This window comes from Corvus cornix, chromosome 12 (assembly GCF_000738735.6).
Source record: "Corvus cornix cornix isolate S_Up_H32 chromosome 12, ASM73873v5, whole genome shotgun sequence".
Lineage (NCBI taxonomy): Eukaryota > Metazoa > Chordata > Aves > Passeriformes > Corvidae > Corvus > Corvus cornix.
In genome coordinates, this window is record NC_046342.1 from 11,750,243 (window position 1) to 11,764,495 (window position 14,253).

The 14,253-nt window shown below is 65.6% G+C and overlaps 3 protein-coding genes across 4 annotated transcripts; 1 reads left to right on the forward strand and 2 right to left on the reverse strand.

Annotated features, from left to right (window-relative positions):
* Nucleotides 1-524: 524 nt before the first annotated feature.
* Nucleotides 525-3,481, reverse strand: NDUFAF3 (NADH:ubiquinone oxidoreductase complex assembly factor 3). 2 transcript variants are annotated; one of them, XM_039558852.1, is made up of 5 exons: nt 3,463-3,481; nt 1,544-1,736; nt 1,391-1,457; nt 1,139-1,239; nt 525-1,012 (listed from the first exon to the last, which is right to left on the reverse strand). In XM_039558852.1, exons 2-5 carry the CDS (start codon nt 1,691-1,693, stop codon nt 920-922), a joined length of 411 nt encoding a protein of 136 aa, XP_039414786.1. In that variant the 5' UTR covers nt 1,694-1,736; nt 3,463-3,481; the 3' UTR covers nt 525-919. The 2 variants fall into 2 exon arrangements, with proteins under 2 accessions (XP_039414786.1, XP_039414785.1); XM_039558851.1 differs by lacking the exon at nt 3,463-3,481 and adding an exon at nt 1,862-1,902.
* An 830-nt stretch (nt 3,482-4,311) lies between these two features.
* DALRD3 (DALR anticodon binding domain containing 3) lies at nt 4,312-9,346 on the forward strand. Its single transcript, XM_039558848.1, has 13 exons — nt 4,312-5,662; nt 5,790-6,079; nt 6,163-6,434; nt 6,663-6,721; nt 6,818-6,940; nt 7,063-7,133; nt 7,234-7,292; nt 7,623-7,705; nt 7,804-7,927; nt 8,016-8,074; nt 8,181-8,294; nt 8,516-8,584; nt 8,798-9,346. The coding sequence occupies exons 1-13, from the start codon at nt 5,279-5,281 to the stop codon at nt 8,915-8,917; spliced, it is 1,827 nt and encodes a 608-aa protein (XP_039414782.1). The 5' UTR covers nt 4,312-5,278; the 3' UTR covers nt 8,918-9,346.
* On the reverse strand, nt 9,217-14,231 carry WDR6 (WD repeat domain 6). Its single transcript, XM_039559176.1, has 6 exons — nt 14,079-14,231; nt 11,589-14,010; nt 11,211-11,306; nt 10,900-11,016; nt 10,593-10,711; nt 9,217-10,511 (listed from the first exon to the last, which is right to left on the reverse strand). The coding sequence occupies exons 1-6, from the start codon at nt 14,143-14,145 to the stop codon at nt 10,012-10,014; spliced, it is 3,321 nt and encodes a 1,106-aa protein (XP_039415110.1). The 5' UTR covers nt 14,146-14,231; the 3' UTR covers nt 9,217-10,011.
* Nucleotides 14,232-14,253: the final 22 nt, after the last annotated feature.

Below are 14,253 nucleotides of genomic sequence, written 5' to 3' on the forward strand. Positions count from 1 at the left end.
ACACACTAAAACCAGAGCCTTGACTACAACGCCATTGTGAAGGTGTCACACACTCATTAACATGCTCATTAAGACACTTGTTAAGCAAAGCTACCCTAACCTTGCAGCTGCATCCCCTGCCTTTGCCTGCTAAGGTGGCAGAGCTCAGGGCATGAGGCTTCCGTAAGGTCCATGTACCCTCTTCCCCAGGGGTGACATCCCCAACCATGAACCAACCAATGGGGGGACAGGACAGTGACCCTTTCCATGTCCCCTGCTGGAGCTGAGCCTCCCAGGAGAGGGGATGCAGCATCCTTGGACCAACACCACCCAAGGGACAGGGGTGCTGGGGTGGTAAAAAGCCCCACGGGAAAGTCCAAGCCAAGCCAGCACCAGCTGGGACACACCAGTTGCTGGTGCTGGCTGTGCTCAGGGAGCTGCTATGTGGCATCCCACCACCACACATGCTGCCCAGTGACCAAGGTGAGCACGTGCCCCATCAACTTGTTACAGCCTCACTGTGCTGTGCATTAACCACCACACAGTTTCTTGTACTTCCCATTTACATGTATTTTCTTCATGGAGCCCTCGATGTGCCCGGGGGTGTACAGCTCGCCGCACCAGCCTTCACCCTATCTCAGGGTGAGGCGTTCTGCTGCCAAGGTGGGGGTATGACCTTGGCAGGGCTGTGGGAGCAAAGCCTTGTGCTGTGCCCCACAGTCCCCAGCCCAGACTGGGCAGGGAGGCCAAGAAGCCAGGGAATGCAGGGAAGAGCTAAGCCCACATAACTCACAGCCCACCTGTGTGCAGAGCCATCACCCAGCTGGCAGCTCCAGACAGTTCAGTCTGGAGCGTTTCTCAGTTGGGAGTGGTGATGTCAGAGGCTTCAAGGCAGGCAGGGGAAGGACCACTGAGCCCACATGGGCATGGCAGGCAGTGCCTACATCCCGTAGGTGCCCCGCGGAGGGATGAGCCCAGCAGCCACCACACGCCTTTCATTCATTAGGAAGTTGAAGGTTGCACATGCATTTGCCTGTGAATAGAAAAGGGAATGAGTGAAACTCCAGCCCTCAAAAAGGAGACTCGGTTCTTCCCCACAAGGTTTATGACCCCCTCCCTCCCTATCAATGGGGTGCTGTCTGTGCTCACCCTTCCTTACCGTGTCCTGTACCTCCACAGCAATCCCGCACTCCCGCATCTGCTTCAGCGTGGCGGGGTGGAGCTGCTCCACCCTGTCCCCTGTGCCCAGCACCAGGATCTCTGCAACGAGGGCACGACAAGGGTGGGCAGGGCAGCATTCGAGCTGCCTCGGCCCGGACCTGCCCTTCCTGCAGGGACCAATGGCTCCCGCACAGCCACCCCGACAGGGGCCCGAAGGGAAGGCAGTCCGCGCCCCTCCTGCCCCGCGTACCTATCTGGGGCTCCAGCAGCCGGAACAGCGACAGGCTCTCGTGCGAGATGTCCCGGTGGGACCCAACCTGCGGGAACACAGCGGGCGTTGAGGGGGACTTCCCCCGGTGCGCGGTGGGGACCGGCAGCCCCCGTCCCGCCGCCGGGCACTCACGTTCCACTGAAGGATGCTGCGAGGCAGGACGGCGCAGGGCCCCACCACGACGTCTCCGCTGATGGTGAAGCCGCGGGTGCTGTAGCCCTCAATGAACATGATGTTCGGGGACTCCGGCTCCAGCACCATCACCCGCGTTCGCTGGTACATCTCATCATCCGCCGGCGTGAGCCGGTGACCCCGGCAAGGCGCTCTGCGGGGACAAGGAGCAGCTGGGACACGTGGGGCCCACGGACAGTCCTCGGAGACCCTACGGCACCCTACAGGCACCGCCCCCGGTCGCAGGGCAGCCGCGGTGCCGGTTGCCGGTGCAGGTACCTGCCCGCCGCCCGCCCCGCCACCGGCACGAGCCGCCGCAGCGCCGCCACCGCCGCCATGGCCGCGACCCCGCCGGAACCGCCGAGCGGCCCCGCCCCCGCCGCTACCGCCCCCCGGCGGCCGGGGCCGGGACAGCGCCACCCGGGGAGCGGGGTCGGACCGGGGCTCCCGGGAACATTTCGGGGTCCCCCCGCCCGCGGGTCCTGAGGGGCGGGAGGGCAGCGACACTCACACACACCCCGCCCCCGGGCCCGGGCGTGCCCCGACCTGCAGCGCCCGGGTGGGCGCCGGAGCGAAACCGAAAGCGGCCAGCGGCGGGGCGGTAGCGGCACGGCGGGAGCGGGGCGCGGGGTGTCCTGCTGGAGCCTCCCCGACCCCGCCGCCGGGAGGGGCTGTGGACCGGCCCGGGCTGCTGTGCCGAAGGCTGCGGGGCCGGAGGTGAGAGGGGAGCGGGCGGCTCCCCGGGCGGGAGGAAGCGGGCCCGGGTCTCGGCTGCGCTCCTGGCTCGGCCCCGCCGGTGTCCCGGGGCTGCCCCAGGCTCGGCGCGGCGCCCCGGTTCCCCGCGTGCCCCACTGCGGGCGGCTGTCGCCAGTCCGGGCTGAACCCCCCGAGCCGCCGCCGGGACCTCCCGCTGCACCCTCCCCCTTCCTCCTGCCGCACTCGGTGAGGCCGGTGGCACTGCGGGCTCAGAGGTACCCTGGGGCAGGGGACCCATGTCCCCCACCTGTGTCACCCACCCGGGGCCAGCCGTAGCCTAACACTGCGGGGAAGCTCCCCGGCAGTGGCGGCGGGGCATGTGCCGTGCCCGTGCCTTGCCGTGCCATAGGCATCAGGAATTCCCACAGCCGGCAGCCTTGGCCAGCGCAGGGTCCCAGGGATCGCCGGGCGACACCGCGAGAGCTCCGCATGGGGCCGGTGGGGTCCCTCACGCGGTTTCAATTCCCCCCATGGCGGTTCCGAGGGTTCTTGCCGGGGGCTGGGGGCGCTGGCAGCGGCGGGGCCGGACCGGACCATGCCGCCTCTGGGCGCAGGTGCCGGGGCAGGTGCCCTCCCTCGGGGACGGCTCGTGTTTCCGGGCCCCATTGGGGGCTGATGGGGTGGCACCAGTTGCTCCAGCCCCACCGGGGCTTTGTTCGGAGCCGTTTCCTTTTGGCTCGGTCGTGCCGCCCTCCCCTTGGCACCCGGCCCGCGGCGCGGGGGGAGCCGGCAGCACAACCCCAGTCTCTGCCAGCACCCCCGGCCACAACGGCCCGGCGGCGGCTCCCACGCATCTCCTCCGCCCCGGTCCCCGCTGGTAAGTCGCCCTCTCCCCTCTTGGCCCATCGACTGCCCTAGGGTCGGGGTGGCATGGCGTGGTGCCCGTGCCCATCCCTCCGCGGCGCCAGCGCGGGCAACGGAATCCCAAAAGCAGCTGTTCCCGCTGTGCCCAGCTGCCCTGGGGTTTCGTTACCCGCGCTCGCGCTCTCGCCCCCCACGCCCCCCATTCCTGCCCACCACCCTGTGCTGGGCGAGAGCCGCGTGTCCCACTCCAACTTCTCCTGGGGCTGGGGCAGCGCCTGGGGCCACACTGGGAGAAGGGGGGTATCGGGATGGGGGCTCACCGGTGCCCAGCCTCGTTGCTCAGCCCCTGCACCGGGCTGAGGGCTCTTCTGTTTCTTGTGCCCCAGCAGCTAAAAATAGCAGCTGGCTTCCTGGGAGAGTATGGGGAGCATGGCTGCTTGGCCACAGGGTGGATGTGGTCACCTGCACCAGGGTGGTGCAGGCTGTGTGACACTGCCAAACTTCCTGCCCATGCCAGCTCTCCCTGGCACCCGCAGCACCCTCAGGGGTGGGCAGGATCCAACCCCTGGAGAGAGATGGCTTTGGAATGACACGATCACTCCCGCTGAGCAGACAGCCAGAGAGCCATCGGGGATGTCGTGTCTGTCCAAAGCTCTTTCGGCACCTCTGAGAGCCCTCCCCACGCCGCTGCGCTGCCAGGGCCCACGTGGGTGGCCTGCAGGGATGCTCTAGGGATGTGGACGGATCCAGCCTGGACCCACCTTGAGTGGTGACACAAGGTCCAACAAGTCGCCCTGGCCAGGCAGGGGTCTGGGCAGCTCCTGTCCTGCGGACAGTCAGCAGTTGGTCTGGTGTGAGCAGCGATTCTCAGATCACCTCTTGGCTGTGGGTGGTGCAGGGAGCACCCCACCATGGCAGGGCTGGGGGACGTGTTCCCGCTCCTGCCCTGAGGCTGCAGATTCTCATGGGCTGTGGCCTGCAGCCCCGTGGCTCCAGAGCTGCCTGAGGAAGCCCAAAATGAGTTGTGTTCCTGGAAGAGCCCACGCAGCAGGATCTGCCCTCGCCCTGCTCCCCCTCTTTCCCACATGCACACAAGCCCTGGAGGAACCGGTTTGGGCCCTGCGGGCAGAGCTCTTCCCCCCCCCCCTCCCCCCACCCCCCGCCTCACAGCGAGGGCAGGAAGGGCACGGTAGAGAGGGAGGTCCCTAGCTCCTCAGGGTGCGTGCTGTGGTGGGGTTTGGTGCTTCCTGGATTCCTGCTTCCTGTCAACCAGGCTTGGTGCCATGGGGCTGGGGGTGTGCTGGGCCCTTGCCCTGTCCCCAGTTCAGCAGTCCCCAGCATGCTTCTCAGGGAGCTGGCCAACAGCGTGAGCCCTCTGTCAGATCTGTGCTGGAACCATTGCTGTGGAGCAGCTCAGCTCTGCAGATGTAATCAAGACCACGATGGCATGATCTAATCGCTTCCACTTCCTTCTTCCTGGCGCTGATAAGTGGGACGCTGCTCATGTGCTGGACAGGAGTAGCCCACTGGGGCAGGCCTGGGGGGCATCGCAGGGCCTGCACCCACAGCTGCTCATCGCTGTGCCATGCAGAGCCCATGCTGGGAGCACACGGGTGCCGCTGGTGTTCTCAGTCACATCATGTCACAGCCCAGCCGAGCCCTGGGGCTCATGCTGGACAGGCTGGACTGGCCAGCCAGGGTCTGCCAGTGACACCATGCCACAGCTGGGGTCTGCCTCACACCCTCCAGCCCATCTAAACCTCCCTTTCCACCACTGCTCAGGCTGCTGGACCTGCTCCCAGGGCCCCTCGTTGTCCCCAACAGCCCAGGGACAGCTGGGCCATGCTCTATGCTGGGCCGTGCCCTCAGCTAGGCTACACTACCTGCCCTGGGCAGCCCGTTCCTGCCCGGGCCTGTCTGACCCCGACATGGCCTCTGGCTCCTGCTCCCGCTCGGTTCTTGAGGGTTTTAGATCTGGGCACCCCAGTGTTGGAGAAGAGAGGACACCACTCCTATGCACCTCAGGGTGACACCATGGCCCTGCTGGGGTGAGGCTGAGCAGGACTGAGACCCTCCCGGGCCATTCGGGGTGCCTGGTTGCAGCCTCCGCCATGGTCCTGACCTGACACACCCATCATGGCGGCGCCCGCCACCCGCCACACCCACCATGGTGGCCCCGCGCCCGGTCCCCCAAGATGGCCGCTCTGCCCGGCCAACCCGCCCGCGACCAAGATGGCCGCCCGGGAGCGCCGCGCGCCGCGCCCAACATGGCGGCCACCTGCGGGAAGCGGGGAAGCGAGGCGGGATGTCACTTCCGGTCGCGGTGGCGGAAGCGGCGTTTGGGCTCCCATGGAGATGGGCGAGGGCCGCCCGGGGGTGGCTGCGACGCTGCGGGCGCTGAACGGGGCGCTCGGGCGGCCCGCCCCACTCTGGGTGAAGGAGAGCGGCGCCCGCAACCTGCGCCACCGGGATTTCCTGGCGCCGCGGGCCGCGCTGAGCGCCGCCTTTCCCGGCGGGCAGGTAGGCCGCGGCGGCGCGGGCAGGCATCGGTCGGGAGCGGGGATTTGCGGGAACTGTTTGATGGGGCCGGGGGTGGAACTGTCTTGTGCACGTGCAGCCCGGACCCTTCCTCGCACTCCGCCCGCAGGTGCCCCCCGAGGCCGTGTCGGCGGTGCCGTCGCTGCGGGGCCCAGCAGTGCTGCCGCTGCAGGTTTGCCGGCAGACGCCGGCGGGGTTGGCGGTGCAGGTGCGGCGCCCTGAGGCCTTCCAGCGCCTGCTGGGGCCGCTGCCCGGCCCGGCTTCCCCCGCGGCGGGGGCGCGGACGGGCTGCGTGGTGCTGCACTGCCCGGCCCTGCGCGGCGCCGCTGCCCTGCGGCCCCGCCACCTCCGCTCCGTCCTGCTGGCCGACCACCTGGCCCAGCTGCTGCGCGCCCAGGGGTGAGTGCCTCTGTCCCGCCCTCCTCCCGGCCCCGCGCCACAGCCTCCGCCGCTCCCACTGCCTGCCTCGCCCTCTCTCGCAGGGTCGGCGTCCGCCTGGTCCCTGCCCTCACCGAGGATAGGAGATGGGACGTCCTGCGGCAGCTCCGCATCTGCTGGCCCTCCGGCTCCGGTGGCTCGTCCCTCCCTGACGCCGTCTCGGCCTTGAAGGCAGCGCTAGGCCAGTGCCCCTGTGCCGCAGCCTGTGAGCAGGGGCCGGGCACAGCCGAGGGTGTCATCTTTAAGGTGCACCTGAAGAGCTTCGTGGAGCAGCAGGGCTTGGTGGGCTACGACCCCAATCTAGATGTGCTTCTCGGTGAGCCTCACGTATACAACAGCTCAGGTGTGGCAGTGGGGGCTGAATGGGTGCAAATAGGCCTGTTTCCTTTCAGTTGTTTTTTAACAAAAATAAGGGGGGTTTGGACACAAATTGCTTTCCCCTCTTATTCCCCTTCAGTCTGGTTTGAGCCTGGGGCAGTCCCAATGGTGTGGGATGGCAGGGGCTGGAGAACCCCATGTCCCACTGTGTCCCTCCTTCTTTCAGTGACGGAGGGGACACTGTGGTCGTTGGCTGAGCTGCAGGAAGCTGTTCTGCAGTGCCCAGTGAGTGACCCCCGGCACTGCCTGCCTCTCGCTTCCCAAATGTCCTTCCCTTCTGCCAGGCAATAGGATTGAGCTTCCTGTTGTGCTCTGCTGCAGGCCAAAGGCCAGAGCAGTTGCTGCAGCATCATACATGTGGTGAACTGTGAGGAGGAATTCCAGCAGCAGCAGCTGGATGTGCTCTGGAGGATTTTGGATCCGGGAGTCCACACAGCTTTGCAGGTGAGCAAGAGCAACCTCTGACCCTCCTCAGTGTGGCCCCCAGCATCCATCCTTGGTTCAGGACTAGGTTTAGAACAGGGCTGGATTTCACTCAGTTCCCAGCCTCAGCCTCTGTCTTTCAGAAACACCTTGTCTGTGGGCCAGTGAAGGTGACTAACCCCTCATCGCCCATTGGAGCAGACCAGTACTTCCAGTAAGTTAGTGTGCAAGGCACTTGCTGCTTTCTCTCCTGCCAAGGCTCCCTGTGGGCCAGCTCAGCCCACAGTGGATGGCTCTGTCTGTGTTTCTCCCAGGCTCCGAAAGCACCAGATGTATGAAGCTTCCGTGATAAAGTATGGGGAGCTTGCGCAAGGTGAGAGTTTGCTCTGGGGCTCCATGCATGTATGGATGCTGCTCCATCCCACCTTCATTGCTCCCATGAGTCCACAGCCAGGGCTGCACCCCTGCAGGGTGCTCCTTCTCCCCTCCAGAATTGAGCCAGGTGCTGCCCTTGCTTTGGGAAGGCATCTGTATATCCAGGGCACTGGCGCAGAGCAACTCCTTCTGATGGGAGCCAGAGCCAGTGGTGTGGTGGTCCTCACTACTACCTGGTCCTGGCAGTGGTCTCCTGCCTGGGTGCTGGGGGGTATCAGTACATGGGAATGGAGCAAGCTGTGCATGATGGCACCTATATTCTCCACAGATGCGGCCTGGACAGAGGTGATTGATACCCTGACAGTGGCTGCCATCAGGTTTGAGATGCTGAGCACTGCTCATCGGAGTCAGGTAGGACAGTGGCTTGCATGGGGCCAGGGCTGGCAGGCTGTGGGTACAGAGTGAATCTGTGATGAGCAGCCTGGACTGTGACTTCTCCCTGCCCTCAGATCACCCTGGACCTGGAGAACAACAGCATCTCCACAAAGGGAACGAAGAGCGGCGCCTTTGTGATGTACAACTGTGCCCGGCTGGCCACACTCTTCAACACCTTCCAGCGAGCTGTGGAGCGGGGTGAGCATCAGCCCCACCACTCTCCTCTGACAGCCACTCCTGGAGTCACAGGTGCTTCTTTGGGCACAACAGTCTCCCTGCTTTCCAGGCACATATCCACCTCTGCCACCAGTGTCTGAACTGAACTTCTCCTGCCTCCGAGAAGAGGTGAGTGCTGAGAGGAGGAATGGGGAGATCTGTGCACCCTTGGCTCTGGTGATGGATGCTACTGGCCCAGGAGAATCTGACACTGAGACACGTAATCCCTTCACAGGGCGAATGGCTCCTGCTCTTCAACTATCTCCTGCCCTTCCCTGAAGTCCTGCAGCAGGCAGCACAGCTGCCCCCACCCTCCAAGGGGATCCGGATCACTGCCAACACAGAGACAGTAAGTGCCATGTGCCATAGCACCCATGGATACTGCTCCAGCAGTCCCAGTCTAGGGCAAAACTCCACACCAGCAGGTACTGCCCACTGGTGAGCAACACAGGGCTGATGCTTACAGAATAGATTGCAATGCCCCTGGGGCAGTTTCTGCTGTGCTGGGGGGGGTAAGGGCCCAAGAGCAGCCAGAATTCACTGTGCAGTGAGAATGTCTTTGCCTTGCAGGTATGCAAGTTCCTGATCCAGCTCAGCATGGATTTCAGCTCCTACTACAACCGGGTGCACATCCTGGGGGTGAGTTGGATGTCCCAGCCTGCAGCCTTGTGGCCCTGCAGTCCTTTTGGGGCTGCACTGCACTTGGGGGGCAGCCATGTGGGGAATGGTGCCAGCAGTGTGATCTCCCCCTGCCCCAGCCTCCAAGGGTGCACAGGCAGCAATGCCTGCATGGCCAGCCTGTCGAGGGGCAGTTTGGCCACCAGCCCCAAGCTGCCACCCTTCTTCCTGCAGGAGCCATTCCCTCACCTCTTTGACCAGATGTTTGCCCGCCTCCAGCTGCTAGGAGCAGTGAGGGATGTGTTCCACAGTGCACTGGCAACTCTGCACCTCCCTCCTCTCAGCCAGATCTGAGCCACCCCTGAAGAGCTGTGCCATGGTGTGACAGTCACCTACACACCACAGTTTGTGGGGGAGAACAGGGCACATTCTCCCGGCAGGGCAAGGGGCTGCACCAGTGGCAGGCAGGGCCCATGGTGTTTGGGGCTTGGTCTGTGCTCCCTGCAGCTGTGTCCAGTGTGGGACATGGATGCCCCTCCACATCCACAGCAGCAGAAGGGAAAAAAGCTTGTGTGGCACCCCAGCAGCTGGGCTGGGAGTGTGAGGGAGGTGGCACCAGGGACCAGTCATGACAAAGTCAGACAGACACCAACTTCACTTCCCTAAAAACTGTTTATTGGAGGGAGCTCCATGCTGGCAGGGAGCTCCTGAGGTTCCAGGCTCCCACTGGGCTCTGAGACAGGCCCCAGTACTGGGGTCCAATACACTTCTTGCTGGACAAATGCTCTGTGTGTCTGACATCAGGGTTCTTTGTCCTCCTTCAATCTGACTGTCCTGGGTCCTTCTGCTGTGCAGGAACAACCCACGTGGCATTTGTGGGCAGCCACCCCCTCACACCACAGAGTGCTGCTGTGAGGGTCAGCATCCTTGTGCATTTCAGCACCATCCTCAGCACTGGAGGGCCAGGACTATCACACAGGGCCCTGTCTCAGGGCACACAAGGCTGCAGCCCACCATGTGTCACACCAGTGCCTGGACCCTTCCTGGCCTCCTACTGCTCTCAAGCTACCAGGGCCAGGCCATGGCCTCAGTGCCTTCCCATGCACAGCTCCTCTCTGTGACCAAGATCGGAAAGCCCAGGCATGAGTCCTTCACACCTTGGAGAGAAAGAGCTTCTCCTGGGCAAGGGGGACTGACAACCCCACTTCTTTACTGCATGGGGAGCTCCAGGCTTGTCCAGGCAGGATCACATCTGCCTTCTTCCCTGAGACCACCAGTTTTGAGCACCGCAGCCATGGCTGTGCTGCCCCTAAAGGAGCCAAACATGCCTGTCCTCTCAGGACAGGACACATCAGTGTGCAGGCTGAAGGCAGGGGCCGCAGTGACAGGCAGAGCCCAAGCGCAGGGTACCCTCCCAATGCAGGAAGGGACCTTGATATGTCACACACCTACCCCATTACTGGGGAGCCTCTTTGTGGAGGAGGTTTGGAAGGGGCTGTGCCACACAGCATCTCCAGGCCCTGCCCACAGAGCACACAGTAGTACCGCAGCTCGCCCCCGGCCTCTACCACCTCCCAGCAGTCCAGCTCGGCCAGGTCAGGCACATGGAAGAAGGTGCTGCTGAGGGGGACCAGCTCGCCCGGGAGCCGGTTCCACAGTGTCAGACGCTGGTCCACTGAGGCAGAGAGCAGCAGGTCTGGCCGCAGCACCCGGATCCCCGTCACGTGGGCAGCATGGGCACAGGGCCTAGACACCCGCTCCAGGACCTGCAGGCAGGTCCCTGCTGCGGCCTCACCCCTGCCCAGGGCCACCTCCAGCAGGCAGACATGGATGGAGCCATCATCGCTGCCACTGGCCACCAGGTACTGTCCCTCGGGTGTCTTGCGGATGTGGAGGCTGTTCACTCCGCAGCTGTGGGCCATGATGGTGACCAGTGGGGTGTCCAGGGCTGGGAAAACAGGCTCAGTTAGGAGAGCAACTCTCACCTCGGTCAGAGGGAGCAGAAGAGCTGCCCGGCAGCAGCACTCACCCAAGGGCTGCATCTCTCCCTCTGCTTGGTGCAGGGCATCCACCGCGTCCACGATGGGGCCAGTGATGTCCCAGAAGGCAATGCTGCCATCAGTGGCTGCACTGCACAGGAGGTGCCTCCTAGAAGGGGGGTGTAGGGGGAGTCTCTGGCTGCAGCCCTGAGGGTCTCCACTGAGATCCATGGAAGTGGCAGAACAGCCCCCAGGGATTAACTTCTCCCTTCCCTCTACCTGCTGAGCTGCCATCCCTGTGAGGACAGACATTTCTGCCCACAACCCATCGGTTGCAGCCCAGCATTCTGGGCTCACCTCTCCCCTTCTGCCCATGTGTGCAGGAACGCCTCCACCTTCAGTACACAGCGCTGGTGGTGAAATGACTCTGCCACTAGCACCAACTTCCGAGCAGCCTCCAGCAGCCCAAAGATCCTGTAATGGAGCAGAGGGCAGTTGGCTGTGGGAGAATAGGAGCCCCTGACACCACTGTCCCATTTCCCACCATGCACTGTCCTATGCCCAGCTCAGAGCAGGTCACATCCATGGCAGCAGCCTCCTGTGCGGAGCCCACTCTGCTGCCACCACCAGCTCCATTCTCCCTCTCAGGCCCCATGATGGCTTCTCACCGGACTGATCCATCACTGCAGGCAGCAGCCAGGAACTTCCAGGGTGTTGGCAGCTGCTTGGTGGTGGTCCCAGGCACAACTGATAGGGACATGTACCTGCAGCAAAGACACAGCGCTCACCAACACCTCTGTGGCCCCATGGAGGGGGGTGGCCCAGGAGAGCAGCCCTTAGCCTTTCCCTAACACCAAAAGCCCCTTGAGGCCCACGGGACACTGTACACCAGGAATCATATATGGAGCCACACTGGCCCTGTCCGCCTCTGCTGTGAGCCTGCAGCTGCACAGAGCAAGTATTCCAGTGGAGGCCCATGCAGTTCCCAGCACCCTCCCACACTGTGATCACTACTAACCCTGCCTTGGGCAGTCCCTGAGCATCACCTTGTTTCTGGGTCCATCTTGACAAGCTTGTGCCTGTTCTTCTTCTGCTCCCAGTGCTTGTCCAGACGGTGGGAGGCCACATGGATGACCTGGCAGGCCACAGCACTCTTAGATACTGTGTCCCCAGTGCACAGCAGCTGGTAGCACTCAATCTGTGCCCGGCCACCTGCAGAGAAGAGCAGGGCAGACAAGCCCTCATCACCAAAACCCTCATCTCCAGGTCCCATGGCAAATGCCAATGCCCTCACACTGGAAATGTGGTCACTGAGGCGGGCAAGGGGCATGGCTGCCCGAGAGTTCTCACTGAGCACCAGGACACAGGCTGTGGTGTCCTCACTGCCGGTGACAAACACATTAAGGGTGGCATGGCCGGGCGCTTCCATGGCCCCCAGGTGCCGCACACAGGTGATCTCCCGGCCGTGCAGGGATGCCAGCAGCACCTGCTGCTCGCAGGGCTCGGCCTCGCGGTGGTACAGCATCACATCCCCAGACTTGATAAAGGCGAACACCTCGGCCAAGGGGCTGCTGTAATAGCTCCAGGAGCGGTGCCCGCCTCCACAGGGGATGCAGTGGAGATTCTCGCCGGTTCTGCTGCTCCACACAACGAAGTTGTCAGCGTGAAAGCCCAGCACAAGCAGGTCCCCATCTGAGGTGAAGCGCAGCTCCTCAATCCACTGCAGCCCTTTGCAGGGCCTGTGCTTCTGCAGGACCTCCAGCTGCTGGTCCTGCAGGCGGAGCTGGCGGTAGACACCATCCCGGCCAGTGCTGTAAATGTAGCCCCTGTGGATGGTCACCGAGGTAACTCCTGTCTTCCCATGGAGTCCGAAGAGCACTGACAGTGGGGACTCAAGAGGAAGAGCCCCTTTGTGCAACAAGCAAGAGGGCTCCAACTCATTGCTGGAGTCCTCAACGACCGGGTCAGTGCCACCATTGGCAATGTTGGTGCTTTCTGCAGCTGACCCCGAGGAGCTGCTGCAGGAGAAGAGGAGGAGGGAGCCCCGGCGGTCCCCGCAGACAAGGAGCCCTTCCTGGGGCAGGAAGGCAGCGCAGGTGTGCCAGCGCTGCTTGCAGGGGGGCAGCAGGTACCGACCCATGAGCCGCACCCAGGGTGCCTGCCCGGGGCGGTGGGTGACGTCCAGCCAGAGCATCTCCCCGTCGGGCCCGGAGGCCAGAAGGGCAGCAGCGGTGGCGGGGGGCAACCCGGGGCGGGGGGCCCAGCTCAGCCCGTGCACTGCCCCCTCGAACAGCCTGTGCTTGGCGGCGGCCCCGGGCCGGCTCAAGGCGAAAAGGAGGAGGCGCCCGTCGCCGCCGGCCACGGCGCAGAGAGTCTCGTCTCGTCCGTGCAGCGGGGCGGCCGCCAGCACGGCGCGGGGCCCGCTGGCGGTGGGGTGCAGCACCGGTTCCCACCGCCCCTGAGCCGCCTCGAACGTCGCCAGCCCGCCCGTCTCGCCCAGCGCCAGCACCCGCCGCGGCCCTACCAGCAGCACGGCCCGCGGGCGCTCCGGGGCCCCCAGCGCCGCAACCACCGGGAACGCCTCCGGGGCCGCCCGCCGGGGCCGCCAGAGCCGGACGCCGCCGTCGTCGCCGCCCGTGGCCAGGCGGCCGCCGGAGGGGCGCAGGGCCAAGGCGCGCAGGGCCCCGCGGTGCCCGCGCCGCGCCCGCCGCACGCCGCCGCCGCCGCCCCACTCCAGGCAGGCGCCGTCCTCCCCGGCGCTGACCGGGAGCGGCCCCCGCAGCACCACGGCGGCCACTCGCGCCCCGTGCCCGTAGCACACCAGCAGGCAGGCGCTGGCCCCGTCTCCCTCCCCGCCGCCCAACTCGCCCACGGCCCAGAGCCGCACGCTGCGGTCTTCGGAGGCGGAGGCGAGCAGCCCCCGCGACGCCGCGTAGCACAGCGCTAGCACCGCGCCTCGGTGCCCGCGCAGCTGCCGCTGCGGGGCCGCCGCCGCCGCCGCCCGCCACACCACCACGGCCCCCGTCGCCGTGCCGGCCGCCAGCGCCAGCCGCGCCCAGCCTACCCCCGCCAGCACGGCGCAGCGCAGCGCCCCGGCCCCGCCACAGCTCGCCCGCCGCAGCCAGCGCCCACCGCCCCGCCACTCGTAGAGCGCCACGGTCCCACCGCCCAGCGCCAGCGCCAGCCGCCCGCCCGCCATCCACCGCACCTCCCACACCCGCGCCCCGAGCTCCCGCGCGGCCCCGCCGCCGCACGCCGCCAGCCGTGGCCCGCCGCACGCTCCGTCGCGCCGCACCGCCAGCACTGCCAGCCAGCGCCCACCGAAGACCGCTACTCGCGCCGCCGGCCCAGGCCCCGGTTCGGCCCGCAGCCCCTGCACGCTGGCCTCACGCAGCACGCTCCGCCGGCCCGCCGCCTCCGCTGGCCCGCTGCCGCTCAGTCGAAACGCCACCACCTCCGGGCCCATACCTGTGGGACACCGCGTCAGCCGCCGCCGCTGGTCCCGCCGGCCGCCCCGTCCCGGTCCCACCGCTCACCCGCCAGCAGCGTGTCCCCCGCGAACTCCAGGGCTGTCACCGGCGCCACCAGCGCTACCGACTCCATCTTGGCGGCAGCAGCGCCGCCACCGCTCCCCCCCAGCGTTCATTGGCCGAATCCCACGTGCCGCCGCCCAGCCCGCCGCCCATTGGCCAGCCCCGCCCCCAGAGCACG